This window comes from Eptesicus fuscus, chromosome 7 (genome assembly GCF_027574615.1).
Source record: "Eptesicus fuscus isolate TK198812 chromosome 7, DD_ASM_mEF_20220401, whole genome shotgun sequence".
Classification (NCBI taxonomy): Eukaryota; Metazoa; Chordata; class Mammalia; order Chiroptera; family Vespertilionidae; genus Eptesicus; species Eptesicus fuscus.
The window spans coordinates 4299044-4315757 of record NC_072479.1 but is presented as its reverse complement, the minus strand read 5'-3'; the positions used below and the strand labels follow the sequence as shown (position 1 = coordinate 4315757).

The window sequence follows — 16714 nt, the reverse complement described above, 5'->3', positions numbered from 1 at the left end:
TGAGCAAGGAAAAAACAGGTTTCTTGCAAGAACTCAGAACAGCATGGGATTTCTCAACAGCACCTATGGATACTTGGAGGCCAGGAAGCAATGTCCTCAAAACCTGGAATTACATACCCAGCAAAACTATTACAATTGAGAGTAAGAGTGGAATAAAGGCATTTTCAGAAATGAAAGGTTTTTTAAATTCCCTTCCCACATATCTTTTCTGTGGAAGCTACTGAAGGATGGACCCAGCCCAGATTAAGGCTGCAAAATGAGAACTGGGGTACAGGAAACTGGAAATCCAAAATAAAAGAAAGGAAAAAGGACTATGAGCATGATGGTGAAGAAAGAAATCAAGATAAGAGCAGCAGCAAAGCTAGAAATCAACCAGTCCAGCTTGATAAAGACCTGAGGTAATTTTTTTCAAGGAGTTGAAATATTTTTGCATTTATAGATAGGAGATATGCATAACTGGGGAAGAATTTGATGGTTAGTAGGTGATATGGACATAGAAACACATAAAAAATAGGAAACTTATAATTTTACAATAAGAAAAAAGTAAAAGGTTCAGCTGTAAGAACATTGTTTCATAACAATATGAACCCTGTTATAGCCCAAGTCTGGAAATAATACTATTGGGAGCATGGACAGAAAGCATGCACATCTGTGGAAGTGATAAAGTCTGAACCAGCTTTTTAGGACCATTCGATGATAAATTACATGCATGTAAAGTTTTGTGGATTTTTATCCTCACCTGAGGATGTTTATTGATTTAGAGAGAGAGGCAGGGAGAGTGCAATAGAGAAAGAAACATCAGTGTGAGAGAGAAACATCAATTGGTTGGCTCCTGTATGCGCCCTGACTGGGAATTGAACCTACAACCTAGGTATGTGCCCTGACCAGGAATGGAACCCACAACCTTTAGGTATATGGGACAATGCTCTAATCAAATGAGCCACTGGGTCAGGGCTATGCATGCAAAGTCTTGATAAAAATAGAGTCAAAAAAAAGAAAACCTACATTCTTAAAATTTCAAAAAGTCAAGTATTAAGATTTTTTTTTCTCTTAAAGCAAACTGTAAGGGTATAAAAATAAGGAGCAGGTTAGCAAATATTAAAATAAAGGACAGAGATAAGAAATCCTACAATGAATACATTTCTGGGTGCCCCTAAACTTGTTGTTATAGCAGTTCTTATTCCTCATATTCTACAAATCATGAACTACAAATTTTTCAGATTATGAATCAGACTTCTTACAAATCATCTCTCATTGAGGAAGGACACTGAAAATATTAATTTAGATTAAAACAAAAGAGAAACAAAATTTGAATCTCACCTTCCACCTTCCCCAGCAGCTGCAGTCACTTCCTTAGCAAGCCGCAAAGCCGTTTCCTGACTGTACCAAAACTGGCTCAATTGCTGTAGCAGAGGGGTGAGTTCAGATCATTTTAGAATTAGCATAAATTTGATTCCTTTAATTTAAACCTGTGCATATACTTAATATTTTCATTTTTCTTCTTAAAACCAATTTTTTTGGAAATTATTATTTTTTAAAATTTTATTTTATTGTTTAAAGTATTACAAATAGTAGTACATGACTCCTTTTTTTCCCCATTGACCTGCCCCCGGCCTCCCCTACCCCCTACCCTCTACCCCCAGTGTCTTGCGTCCATTGGTTATGCTAATATGCATGCATACAAGTCCTTTGGTTGATTCTAAATTAACAGACAAATGGGGATCCAAGATGGCAGGGAGTAGGTAGAAGTTATACTCAAGTCCTCCTAGGACCACACTGGAATTACAATTAAATTATAGAACAATCAACCTGAATAACAAACTGAAGACTAGCTGAAGAGAAGTCTTATAACAAAGGATTTATAGAATAGTCATATCAAGACTGGTAAGAAGGGCAGAGACACAAAAAAGGGCTGGCCCCTATCACATGCATCCAGTCCCAGACGGAGGCAGCCATCACCTGTGGATTGCTTTGTAGCTCCTAACAGGCACCTCAGGTCACAGGCAGCATCTGACATTGACCTGCACATGAGTCTCTCCCAAGAGGCCCAGAACCAACACACCCTGGAGCTGGCTTCACACCACCAAAGAGTACCACCTGATTAGTTCCATAAAAGGCACACCCAAAGGAAGACCTCGGCAACTACCAGACCCTACTGAGACAAATTCTGCTCATATACTGTCGCTGGTCAATCCTCACAGTCAGACAGCCCGAGGGTCAACCCCACCCACAGATGGGCCAACAGTAATCAAGACTCACTACAACAGGAGGCCTCACATAACCCAGGCAAAGAACACCTGGGGAGTACCCAGCTCAGGGGATCAGGGAGACTGCACCACTGGGCCCCACACGATACCTAATATAGAAGGCCACTCTACCAGACAAAGCAGATCTACCTAATACACAGAAGCCCCACCCCACCACACAGTGGCAGCTAAAATGGGGGGACAAAGAAGCATGCCCCAAATTAAAGAACAGGAGAAATCTCCAGAAAAAGAACTAAATGAAATAGAGTAAAGCAATCTACCAGACACACAGTTCAAGACAATGGTTATAAGGATGCTCAAGGAACTTAGAGGAAGAATGGATGAACTCAGTAGTGAGAACTTCAACAAAGAGATAATAAGCATAAAAAGCAACATAGAAACCACAAAAAAGAACCAGTCAGAAATGAAGACTACAATATCTAAAATTAAGACTACACTAGAAGAAATAAACAGTAGGTTGGATGAAGCAGATCGAATCAACAATTCGAAAGGCAAGGTAGCATAAAATACCCAATCAAAGCAGCAAAAATAAAAACCATTTTTTTAGTGATTGGGCAGCTCCCTCATCCTGAACATGCCATGGTTTTCTCCTTTCCCACACCTCATCCTAAAAGACCTAAGTGAAAGTATTCCTGTTCTGGAAGGACCCCCTTGACCTTGCGATCATTATGTCCTTATTCTTTTCCTCTTCCATGGCATTGTAGTCTATTTTAAGAACCTGCATTATGTTATGTTGCATAACAGTTTCCTTCTCCCACCAGATGGTAAATGCCTGTTGTCAGGGATCATTCTATGTATCTTGACAACCCCAGATCCCAGCAGAGTACCTAATGTATAATAAGAAAATAAACACTTGTGGAGGAAAATTTTTTAAAATGAGGGTAGTATGGACTTCTGGGACAACATCAAGTATAATAACATCCGCATTATTAGAGGCACCAGGAGGAGAGAGAGAACAAGGGACTGAGAACCTGTTTGAAGAAATAGTGACTGAAAACTTCCCTAACCTGGTGAAGGAGAAAGACACACAAGTCCAGGAAGTACAGAGCGTCCCAAACAAGATAAACCCGAAGAGGCCCAAGACACATCATAATTAAAATGCCAAAAGTTAAAGACAGGAGAGGGCAATGAGAGAAGCAGTTAGTTACCTATAAGGGAGCGCCCATAAAACTGTCAGCTGATTTCTCATCAGAACTCTGCAAGCCAGAAGGGGTTGGTAAGAAATACAAAGTGATGAAAAGCAAGGATCTACAAACAAGACTATTCTACTCATCATGGTTGTCATTTAAAATTGAAGGAAAAAGCCCTGGCTGATGTTCTCAGTGGTTAGAGTGTCGATCCATGAACTGAAGGGTCATAGGTTCGATTCCCAGTCAAGAGCATGTACCTGAGTTACAGGTTTGACCCCACCCAGTTAGGGTGTGTGTGGGAGGCAACCAATCGAACTGTCTTTCTCACATCAATGTCTGTCTCTCCTTCCCTTCTTCCTTTCCTCCCTTTCTCCTTCCTTCCCTCCCTCCCTCCCTCCTTTCCAATCTCTCTAAAAAAATCAATGGGAAAAATATCCTAGGGTAAGAATTAACAACAACAACAAAAAGATAAATTTTTAAAAAAATAATAAAATAAAACTGAAAAATAAAGAGCCTTCCAGACAAAAAAAAAAAGCTAAAGGGATTTATTACTACCAAACCAGTATTACGAGAAATGTTAAAGTGACCGCTTTAAGAAGAAAAAGGAGGAACATAAATATGTATAATAAATGGCAATAAATACATACCTAAAAAGAATCACTTAAAATGTAAATGGCTTAACCTTTTGCACTCGGATGTCGAGTGTGACTCGACACGGTTAGCATTAAATCCCGAGTACAAGAAAAAAGCAAGCGAGTGCAAAGGGTTAAATGCTCCTATCCAAAGACATAGGGTATCTGATTGGATATGAAAACAAGACCCATTTATGTGCTATCTATGAGAGATCCACTTCAGATCAAAAGACACACACAGACTGAAAGTAAAGGGATGAAAAAAATATTTCATGCAAATAGGAACAAACTAACAAAAAGCTAGGGTAGCAATACTTATATCAGACAAAACAGACTTTAAAACAAAGGCCATAATAAGAAACAAATGCACCCAATGGAGAAGCATCTAAATTCATAAAGCAAATATTGGCAGACATAAAGGGAAAGATCAACAGTAATAGTCATAGTAGGGGATTTTAACACCCCATTGATATCAATGGATAGATCTTCTAGACAGAAAATCAATAAGGAAACAGCTGCATTAAAAACACAGTAGGTCAGATTAACTTAATTGATATGTTTAGAGAATTTCATCCCAAACTGACAAAATATACATTATTTTAAAGCGCACATGGAGCCTGGCTGCAGTGGCTCAGTGGTTGAGCATCAATCCATGAACCAAGAGGTTACTGGTTTGATTTCTGGTCAGGGCACATGGGTTTTGGGCTCCATCCCCAGTAGGTGACATGCAGGAAGCAGCCAATCAATGTTTCTCTCTATCCTTCTCCTTGCTCCTCTCTCTAAAATCAATAAAAACATATTTTTTAAATAAATAAAGTGCACATGGAACATTTCCCTAAACAGACTATGTGTTAGGTAATAGTACAAATCTCAATAAACTCAAGAGGCAGAAATCATATCAAACATCTTCTCCAAACACAATGGTATGAAACTAGAAATCAATTACATGAAAAACACACAAACAGACGGAGGCTAAATAATGTAATTAAACAATGACTGGGTTAACAATGAGATTAAGGAATCAAAAGATACCTTGAGATAAATGAAAATGAAAACAGTGCATTCTCCAAAAATTCAAGAGGAAGGAAGGTTCCCAAACTCATTTTATGAGGTTAGCATTATCCTAATTCCAAAAACATATTAAGACACTACAAAGAAAGAAAATTATAGGCTAATAACTCTGATGAACATAGATACAAAAATCCTCAACACAGTATTAGGCAGCCAAATTCAGCAATATATTAAAAACATCAACCAGCCAGTGTTACTCAGTGGCTGAGTGTTGATTTATGAACCAGGAGAACACGGTTCGATTTTTTATCAGGGCACAGGCCTGGGTTGTGGGCTTGATCCCCAGTAGGGGACATGTAGGAGGCAACCAATCAATTATTCTCATCATTGATGTTTCCATCTCTCGCTCCCTAAAATCAACAAAAATACATATTTTTAAAAAATCTTACATCATGATCAAGTGGGATTTATTCCTGGGTTCAATATCATAAATCAATTAATGTGATACACTACATAAACAAAAATGAAGGATAAAAATCATATAATTATATTAATAGATGCAGAAAAAGCATGTGACAAAAATCCAGCACCCATTTATGATAAAAATTCTCAACAAAGCGGAAATAGAAAGAACATAACTCAACATAATAAAGGACATATTTGACAAACCCACAGGTAATGTCATCCTCAATGGGGAAAAAGTAAAAGCATTTTCCTTAAGATCAGGAACAAGACATAAATTTCCACTTTTAACACTTTTTTTTTTATTGTTTGAAGCAGGGGTCCTCAAACTTTTTAAACAGGGGGCCAGTTCACTGACCCTCAGACAGTTGGAGGGCCGGACTATAGTTTTAAAAAAACTATGAACAAATTCCTATGCACACTGCACATATCTTATTTTGAAGTAAAAAAAACAAAACGGCAAAAACACCCGCATGTGGCTGGCAGGCCGTAGTTTGAGGACGCCTGGTTTAAAGTATTACATAGTCTCCTTTTCCCCCGATTGACCCCCTCCCCAGGCTCTCCCACCACTCCTTACCACTCTTAATTCAACACAGTAATAAACTCCTACCCACAGCAATCAGATAAGAAGATGACAAAAAGGCATCCTAATTGGAAAGGAGGAAGTAAAACTCTCATTATTTCCAGATGACATGATACTGGACATAGAGAACCCTAAAGATTTCACCAAAAACTACTAGAACTGATGAAGGAATTCTGTAAAGTAGCAGGATACAAAATTAATATTCAGAAATCAGTTGCATTTTTATATACGAAATATAAACTATCAGAGGGAAACGAAGAAAACAAACATATTTTAAAATTACATCAAAAAAATAAAATACCTAGGAATAAATTTAAGCAAAGTAAAAGACCTGTCCTCAGAAAATTATAAAACAACAAAGAAAGAAACTGAAGATAGAAATAAATGGAAGTATATACCATGCTAATAGAATAGGAATAATTAACATTATTAAAATGTCCATACTCCCCTAACTGGTGCTCAGTTGGTTGGAGCGGCATCCTGTACACCAAAAACGTTGCGGGTTTGATTCCTGGTCAGAATACATACCTAGTTTGCCACTTGGATCACCAGTCGGGGCACATACAGGTGGCAATCAATCTATGTTTCTCTCTCACATCGATACTTTTCTCTCTCTCCCCCATCCCCCTCAAATCAATAAAGATATCCTTGGGTGAGGATTTAAAAATAAATTCCAGCCCGGCCAGCGTGGCTCAATGGTTGAGCGTCAACCTATGAAACAGGAGGTCACGGTTTGATTCCTGGTCAGGGCACATGCCCAGGTTGCAGGCTCAATCCCCAGTGTGGGTCATGCAGGAGGCAACCGATCAGTGATTCTTTCTCATCATTGATGTTTCTCTCTCTCTATCCCTCTCCCTTCTGATCTGAAATCAATAAAATATATTTTAAAAAAAATTCCAACCCAGCCAATGTGGCCCATTGGTTGGGTGTCAATCCATGCACCAAGAGGTTACCAGTTCCATTTCCGGTCAGGACAAATCCTGGGGTTGGGGAATTGATCCCTGGTGGGGGTATGTAAGAAGCAGCCTATCAATGTTTCCCCTCTCATCGATGTTTCTCTCTCTCTCTCTCTCTCTTCCTCCCTCTGTAAAAATCAATAAAAAAATATTAAAGAAAAAAGTCCATAATACCTAAAGGAATCTATAGATTCAATGCAATTCCTATCAAAATACCAATGGTGCAATCTACAGAACTAGAGAAAATCATCTAAAAATTCATGTGGAACCACAAAAGATCCAAATAGCCACAGCGATCTTGAGAAAGGAGAGCAAAGGTGGAGGTGTCACATTACCTGATATCAAACTATACTACAATGCTACAGTAATCAAAACAGACACACAGAACAATGAAACAGAATAGAGAGCCCAGAAATAAAACCACACCGACATGCCACTTAATATATGACAAAGGAGGCAAGAACATACAATTCGGTAAAGACAGTCTATTCAACAAATGGTGCTGGGAAAAATGAACAGATATATGCAAAAAAACTGAAACTAAACCATCTGCTTACATTGTATACAAAAATGAACTCAAAATGGATTAAAGACTCAAATATAAGACTCAAAACCATAAAAGTCCTCAAAACCTAGAAGAAAATATAGGCAGTAAAATCTCAGACATTCCTTTGAGCCATATATTTTATGATATACCTCCTTGGGCAAAGGAAACCAAAGAAAAAATAAACAAATGGGACTATATCAAACTAAAAAGCTTGCACAGCAAAGGAAATCTTCAACAAAATGAAAAAACAACCTACTGAATGGGAAAAGATATTTGCCAATGATACATCCAATAAGGGGTTAATATCCAACATTTATAAAGAACACATCAAAAAACAACAACAATCCAATTAAAAAGTGGGCAGAGGCCCTGGCCAGTGTTGCTCAGTGAGTTGAGTGTCATCCCAGGCACCAAAATGTCACTGATTCAATTCCTGGTCAGGGCACATGCCCAGTTGCAAGGCTCGATCCCCAGTGGGGGTATGCAGGAGACAGCAGATTGGTGTTTCTCTCTCACATCAAGTGGCCAAGATGAGTGGGTAAAAAAAACTGTGGTATATATCTATAATGGAATATTACTCAGCCATAAAAAAGAATGAAATCTGCCCTGGCCGGTGTGGCTCAGTTGTTAAACATCATCCCGTGCATCGAAAAGTTGCCAGTTTGAATCCTAATAAGGGTACATGCCCAGGCTGCAGGTTCAGGTTGCATATAGTAGGCAGTTGAAGGATGTTTCTCTCTCACATTGATGTTTTTCTCTCTCTAAAAACCAATAAAACATAGTTTTATTTTTTAAAAAATGAAATCTTACCATTTGCAACAGCATGAATGGACCTAGAAGGTATTATGCTAAGTGAAATGTTAGACAAAGAAAGAAAAATACCATATGATCTCACTTATATGTGGAATCTATAGAGCAAAATGAATGAATAAAACAAAATATAAAGAGACTGATAGACATAGAGAACGAACTCATGGTTTCCAGAGGGGCGGGAGAGTTAGGGGACTGGGTGAAAAGGGTGAACGTATTAAGAAATACAAATTAGTCGTCACAAAATAGTTACGGGGATGTCAAGTAGAGCATAGGAATGTAGCCAATAATACTGTAATAACTAGGTATGGTGCCAGGTGTTCAAAATATTGGAGGAACCACTATGTAAACCATAGGATTGTCTAGCCATCATTCTGAAACTAGCACACTGAATGTAAACTGTAATGAAAAATAAAGTAAAAATAAAAAATAGAAGGCCCTAACTAAGTATGGAATCGATGCACTGGGTACCGCTGGCTGCTCACACCACAAAAGAAGACAAGCAGTCACTGTTTCTCCTGATGCGAGAACACACCCCACCGGTGTCTGAGTGCCGCCCGAAAACCAAACCTGAATCGGATTCAGTCTATAGATTCAACTAGCAACTACCAGGATCACAGATACAGAGGACTGGAGAATGTGTTCACCACCACCACAGAGATAGATGCCCAGGCCATACCCCTCTTCTACGGCCTCCTACTTTACCTGAGGAATGTTTATTTCTTTTATTTTTTTTTTTTTAATTTCTTTATTGATTAAGGTGTCACATATTTGTCCTCATCCCCCCATTCCCATCCCCCCCTCCCCACGGATGCCCCAACCCCCTGTTGAACTTAACGGTTGGATAGGCTCATATGCATGCACACAAGTCCTTTGGTTGAACTCTCCCCCTCCCCCCACCCTCCCCTATCCTCCCTCTGAGGCCCGATAGTCCGATCGATGCCTCCTTGCTTCTGGTTCTGTTCTTGTTCCTCAGTCTATGTTGTTCATCATTTCCCCTAGATGAGCAAGATCATATGTCACTAGATATATACTTATGAGAACTGAATGTGAGACGAGCAATAATAGTTATGCTGACAGGCAGATGGATCAGTCTGTAGTGAGTTTCTTTCTGGACGAACAGTTCTTTTGAGACCCAATTTCAATGTCCACCAGTTCCTTATGTGTACATGTCAGCACTGACCCCTCAGCTCTGGATGGTGGACAAATGGTGGTAACGGAGGTCCGACTCCCTCTGGTGTGGTCTCGGCCGGACCCAGGGGCACGGCTTCACCCGGACTAAGGGGCACGTGGCCTCACCCGGATCTAGGGACACATGGTCTCACCCGTACCCAGGGACGCTTGGGCTCTCCCAGACCCAGGGGCACGTGGCCTCACCAGGGCCTAGGTGCACGAGGCACCACCCGGATCCAGGGACACATGGTCTCACCCGGACCCAGGGACGCTTGGGCTCTCCCAGACCCAGGGGCACGTGGCCTCATCCGGGCCTAGGTGTACGAGGCCTCACCCAGATCCAGGGACACATGGTCTCACCCGGACCCAGGGACGCTTGGCCTCTCCCAGACCCAGGGGCACGTGGCCTCACCCGGGCCTAGGTGCACAAGGCCTCACCCAGATCCAGGGACACATGGTCTCACCCGGACCTAGGGACGCTTGGCCTCTCCCAGCCCCAGGGGCACGTGGCCTCACCCGGGCCTAGGTGCACGAGGCCTCACCCGGATCCAGGGACACATGGTCTCACCCGGACCCAGGGGCGCTTGGCCTCTCCCAGACCCAGGGGCACGTGGCCTCACCCGGGCCTAGGTGCACGAGGCCTCACCCAGATCCAGGGACACATGGTCTCACCCGGACCCAGGGACGCTTGGCCTCTCCCAGCCCCAGGGGCACGTGGCCTCACCCGGGCCTAGGCGCACGAGGTCCTCACCCGGATCCAGGGACACACGGTCTCACCCGGACCCAGGGACGCCTGGCCTCTCCCAGACCCAGGGGCACGCGGCCTCACCTGGGCCTAGGTGCACGAGGCCTCACCCAGATTCAGGGACACATGGTCTCACCCTGACCCAGGCGCGCTTGGCCTCTCCCAGACCCAGGGGCACGTGGCCTCACCCGGGCCTAGGTGCACGCGGCCTCACCCGGATCCAGGGACACATGGTCTCACCCGGACCCAGGGACGCTTGGGCTCTCCCAGACCCAGGGGCACGTGGCCTCACCCGGGCCTAGGCGCATGAGGCCTCACCCAGATCCAGGGACACATGGTCTCACCCGGACCCAGGGACGCTTGGCCTCTCCCAGCCCCAGGGGCACGAGGCCTCACCCGGGCCTAGGCGCACGAGGTCTCACCCGGATCCAGGGACACACGGTCTCACCCGGACCCAGGGACGCCTGGCCTCCCCCAGACCCAGGGGTACGCGGCCCCACCCGGGCCTAGGTGCACGAGGCCCCACCCGGATCCAGGGACACATGGTCTCGCCCGGACCCAGGGGCGCTTGGCCTCTCCCAGACCCAGGGGCGCTTGGCCTCACCTGGGCACGGGACCCAGCGTCATCCGGGTCCAGGGGCACTTGGCCTCACCCGGACCCGGAATCCGGCCTCACCTGGACCCAGGGGCACGGGGCCCCATCCAGACCCAGGGATGCGAGGCCCCACCCATACCCGGTGGCGTGCGACCACTCCCGAGCCCAGAGGCGCGCAACCCCGCCCGCACCCGGGTCCCAGCGGGGCCCCGTCCTCCCGATCCCAATTCCCGCCGGTCAACCCCCCCCCAGCAACCCCCCGGCCATCCTGCCAGAGCTCCAGGACGGCCGCCGCAGAACTCGTCGGGCGGCTGCTTGGCGAAGCTCCGGTGCGCCCGGTGTGTGGCGGCGGGCCGGTCCGGCGTCGCCGCGCCGGCCCCTGGGTCCGCAGCGGCGGCCGGTTGCCGAGCATGCGCACCCATCCGCCCCCGGGGCACCGAGATTCCTGAAGGACTCGGAGGCCAGCAAGCGCGGAGTCCCCCACCCCACGTCTCACAGGGGCCCGTCTGTCCGTGCTCGGCAGCCAGTGGAGCCTCCCCCTCAGCCGGAGACCGCCGGGGGGACCACGCCGAGCACGCTCCAGGTCGCCCCTGCGTCGCCCGAGCCGCAGTTCCCAAAGTGTGGTCCTTGGGTCATCTGCATCAGCATCATCCCGCATACCCCTCTTTTATTCTAGCTGCAGAGCATCCACTCAGCCAGCCCTACGGTGGTCTTGGGTGGTGTCTGCTCCGCTCTCCCGTCGCAGCCTCAAAGTTGTTGTGGCAGGCAACATCCCGGTCCTCCCTTGTATAGTTAAGTCTTGATTGTTGCTGGTGTCACCGGGAGGGCTCTCTTTGTCTATAAAGGAAGAGTTGCTGTGCAGGAGACACTCCTATGGGCCGGGTCTTGGTGCAGCAAGGCTTTGGCGCTCACTGAATCTGCCTGTTGAATGTGTCCCTTATGCGCGTGGTTGAAGGCTGGTGTCATTTCCCACAGACCACCAGATGCCCTCGTTTCTGGGTCCCCAATGGGGCGTAGATCAGCCACTGCCTTAGGCACTCAGCAGGGATTACAGCAAAAACTGTAGTTTCCTCCTCCTGTCTGAGTGGCCCTGGAGCAGTCCGACTAGAACAGCAGTTCATCTGGTCCGCTGCCAGAGGGCAGGCCACCCACATGCATAAGCCGTTGCTTGGAGCGTAGATGCGCCTGCAAGACTTGCGGGGCGGGTCTTCAAAACGTGCGGGGCGGGTCCCAGGGCGGGGCGGGTCTCAGGGCGGGTCGGGTCCCAGGTGGGGCGGGGTCTCAGGGCGCCAACAGGCCATGGTGCAGCGAGCCGCAATGGCTGCGAGTCTGCTCCTTCTGCCTTCCAAGTTTCTAAGTCCCCTCGTTCCGCGCTCTAGCGCAGCAAACACTGATTGCTGGGCGCACCTCCGCAAGAGTCCCACCTCTCCCCGCAGGCATCTGGGTCTCCCGCGGGTCCCCAGAAGCTGGATTTCAGGGTGATAGAGAGCTAATCTCCCCTAGGTTTGGAACAAAAGCCCCTTTCCCCCGCCACCAGCCCGACCCACGCGCCTCTGCACCTCGTCCCCTCTGATTTAGCTGGTTTCCTCTTCCCTCTTAGCTGTAAATCTGCCGTTCAGCCATCTCTCCTGTAGTTCTGGGCTGCAGACGCTCCGTCCTCCAGTCGCGCCCCTGAAACCGCTGCGCGCGGTGCAGTTCGCAGTTCCTTTGTTTAGCCCAGCCGTCCTGTTTAGCCCAGCCGTCCTCTTGATTCTCCTCCGTCAAAATGGCTAGAGGACTTGAATGTAAGATGAGAACTCCTAAGAATCCTCCAAATCGGTGTTGGCGGCGTCCGGGGCCCCGAGGATCTCAGTGCGCAGCTCGGCCAGGTCGGTGGCGCGGATTAGCCCCTCCTGTAGAAAGATGGTCTCTTCCTTCACCGAGAGCCGCTGCGCCGAGTCCGCGGCCGCCGCCACAGCAGCCGCCGAGGCGCCCACGAGTCCATGGCCCCGGCTGCGGTACTGACTGAGAGGAGCAGCTGCCCGGTCTGGGGAGACGCGAGCAGCAGTCGCCACCCTCACCAGCCCATGTTTCAGTTGTATTTCCGAAACTGCCATGCGAGGCAACAGATCAGCCTTTCACCTCCGCCGCCATCTTTTTTTTCTCCACCTGAGGAATGTTTAGTGAATTACTTGTTTTTCCCATAGGGGAAAGTTGTTTTTTTCCCCCCATGGTGTTTCTTCTCTTCATGCTGATTATTTCCTTTTAAATTTCTAGTGAGCCTTAATTATCTACTCACATTTATAAATTGTCTTATTTTAATGGAAAAAGTGGATTCCTCTGCAATGCTAGAGGCCCATTTCTCCCCTGAATGACAGTGGTGTATGTTGCCAATGTACACTGATATCTCATAAACCCAGAATTTAAATATTTCCAAAAAACACATGATCATTTCAATAAATACAAAAAGAAAAGCATTTAACAAAATTCAACACCCCTTTATAATTAAAAGAAATCTTTTTTAAAAAATAATTCTTTATTGTTGTAAGCATTACATATGTCCCCCTTTTCCCATTGGACCCCTAGCCCACCCCTGCCCCCCACCCCAGGCCCTCACCACCCCATTGTCTGTGTCCATGGGCCATGCATACAAGGTCCTTGGTTAATTGGCTCCCACCCACCCACCCTCCCCCGCCTTCCCTCTGAGATCCCATACTCTGTTCCATGCTTCCATGTCTCTGCATCCACTCCATTCATCAGTTTATTTTGTTACTTAGATTCCACATATGAGTGCAATCATGTGATACTTGTCTTTCTCTGACTGACTTATTTCACTTAGCATGATACTCTAGATCCCTCCATGCTGTCTCAAAGGGTAGGAGATTCTTCTTTTCTCTGCTGCATAGTATTCCATGGCATAAATGTACCACACCTTTGTTCTCTATTCATCTTATGATGGGCACTTGGGCTTAAAACAAAACTCTTAGCAAATTAGGAGTTGGGAACTCCTTCACACTTACCAAGGGCATCTAGAAAAAAACAACAGCCAATATCATACTCAGAGAGTGAGAGACCTAACATTTTCCCCATATGATTAGGAATAGGCAAGAATGTCTGCTTTCAATATATTACTCAACATTTGCATTAACACAAGAAAATAATAGTCAATAAAGAAGTAAAACTGCTCATATTTGCATGTTATATGTTTACCTAGAAAATATTAAGAAAAAAAATGTTTCCAAAGATGAAACATACATATTAATTTGGATATCTACCTATGAACTCATGTCTATGTCTACATTTATATCTACATGTCCATGCCTAACCATTCTTACTACTGAAAACACTCCAAGCTCTGATTCCCTCTTTGTCTATAGAACAGCTGGAGGAAAATCCTCCAGGGGACGTAGTATGTCGGGCTTCTGCTTCACTTGATTTGGGAGGCAGTAGAGTTTTCTGATGGTTGGCTATGAGCTTCCCTTCTCCCACATTTTTGTCAGAGCACAGTGATGTGTTTTAGCTGTCCTTGCATCATTTAAAAAAAAATAAAAATCTTAGTCTTAATCAATGTGTTACACTAATTTGAAAGCTATATGCATCCATATATTCAATGCATCATTATTTACAACAGCCAAAATATGGAAGCAACCTAGGTGCCCATCAATAGATAATAAAGAAGATAAATGCCTATAAACAGTGGCATAATACTCAGCCATAAAAAAGCATGGAATCTTACCGGCCGGTATTGCTCAGTGGTTGAGCATCGACCCATGAATCAGGAGGTCATGGTTTGAATCCTGGTCAGGTCGCATGCCCAGGTTGTGGGCTCAATCCCCAGTAGGGGATGTGCAGGAGGCAGCAGATAAATGATTCTCTCTCATCACTGATGTTTCTATCCCTATCTCCCTCTCCCTTCCTCTTGCTAAAATCAATAAAAACATATTTTTAAGAAATGAAATCTTAATGATACTGTTGTAATTAATCCAGTTATAAATCAAAGGAAAGGAACCAAGGGAAGGCCAAATAATATAGGCATGTCATTTGTACAACTTTTGCCAGGAAGCTGCAGTTTAATATTACCCAGGTCTATCCCCGCAGATCAATGGAGGAAGGGACTGGACAGGTGGAGAACTGCCACAATCCCAGTAAAGGCTGGGTGAAATAGGGAAGGTACTTGTCTGTCAATAACACCTGGGAACAGGTCATTGGCCAGAGTAGGTATGGCCACTGCAAGCACAGAAAGATTTGAGATATTTAATCTCCTAAACCAGTGATGGGCAACCTTTTGAGCTTGGTGTGTCAAACTTCGCCAAAAAACTGAGCATAACTCGGGTAGTGTGTCACTTTGAGGAAAAAACATTATTTCACGATATTTATAGTTTAAATAACATAAATGTATAATTGTTACATATAACTAGAAGCCCATTGCACGAAGTTTCGTGCAATAGACCTTCCTTCATCTGGCTGCCGGCACCAGTTTTCTGCCAGCAGCAGTTTTCCTCTGGCCACCCGCTGATCAGAGCGCCTCCCACCAGCGCGATCGGCCACCCCGAGAGGAACTCGGGTGGCCAGAGGAAAACTGCTGCTGGCGAAAAACTGGTGCCGGCAGCCACGCAATCGGCCACCCCGAGCTCCGCCACCGGTGCCTTCCGCTCGGTCCTCCCGCAGTGCCGGCAGTTGGGGCCGGGGGAGGAAAGGGAGCAGGGACTCATGAGTCCCCGCCTCCCGCTCCTCCTGTCAGCCCAATTGGCCACCCCAAGTCCCGCCCCCAGCCTGCCGCCGGCCCCATCGTGGGCGTAACGGAGTGATGGTTATTTGCATACTTCCCTTTTATTAGGTAGGATTGTATTTAATAAACCAAAAACTAAATATTTAACTTACCTGCTTAGTGACTTCTTTGTTCATCCGTCAGTCGGTTTCTTTAGTTGATCTTGATATTATTTAGCTTGTGAGGGGTGCCGTGAACTAAGATAAGTGAGGGGGAGGGGGAATTCTGTAACTAACCTGCCTATTAGTGACTTTTTTGTTGCTGAATTTCATTGGCTAAATCTTCAATTGAAGGTTGGTATTTTGTACACTTCAGGCCCAAGCAAGCGCTACTAACTTCATCTGTCAATCTGTTTCTTTTGTTGGTTTTGATATTATTTAACGCTGAGAATAAGGCCTCACAAAAGCATGTAGAGGGAAAAATTGTGAGTAAAGCCATTGCTATATTTTTCAGGGTGCTAAAAGTGTCTGGTAGTTGATTCCAGGCACTCCAAATTTCCTGTTCGTAGTGGCACTCCTCTTGATTCTCTAAGCGGCACCTTTCCAGATTCTCAAGCTTTGACCTCAAGTCGACAAACACCTGAGCCCAGATACTGTCTTGAAGTTCTGCAAGTTGCATCTCCAAATCATCAATTTGCATCCATTGGAAACCATTTAATCCAAATTACTGTAGACTACTACATCAGGATACTTAATTATTTTCATGGTCTGTTCTAGACTTCTAAATTGACTAAATCTATCACTAAACTGGTCAAGTAACGAGTCTAAATAAAACATGCTGGTACTTCATATGCAAGAGTTCCATTTCATTTTGTACAGCTGCACTGGCCTTCTCAAAATACTTTGTTACTCGAGGAAAATACTTATAAGTTTTAGTTTCTATATCTTGCTTGAAAATTTTAACTTTATTTTCAAAAGCTTTTATGTATCCAAACATAACATCAATACTTTTGCCAAAACCTTGTAACTTTAACCCTTTGCACTCGCTTTTTTCGATTCCTTTATTCTACTGCTAACCGTGTCGAGTCACACTCGACATCCAAGTGCAAAGGGTTAA

The 16714-nt window shown here is 45.1% G+C and overlaps 1 protein-coding gene across 3 annotated transcripts in view; it reads right to left on the bottom strand.

Moving 5' to 3' along the window:
* Positions 1 to 16714, bottom strand: part of EEF1AKMT1 (EEF1A lysine methyltransferase 1) — a 47454-nt gene that overhangs the window by 8370 nt on the left and 22370 nt on the right. For all 3 annotated transcript variants that reach the window (XM_008158153.3, XM_054718695.1, XM_054718694.1), the window contains exon 3: positions 1321 to 1403. In XM_008158153.3, the coding sequence (XP_008156375.2) occupies positions 1321 to 1403 (83 nt within the window). The remainder of the gene's footprint in view (positions 1 to 1320; positions 1404 to 16714) is intronic.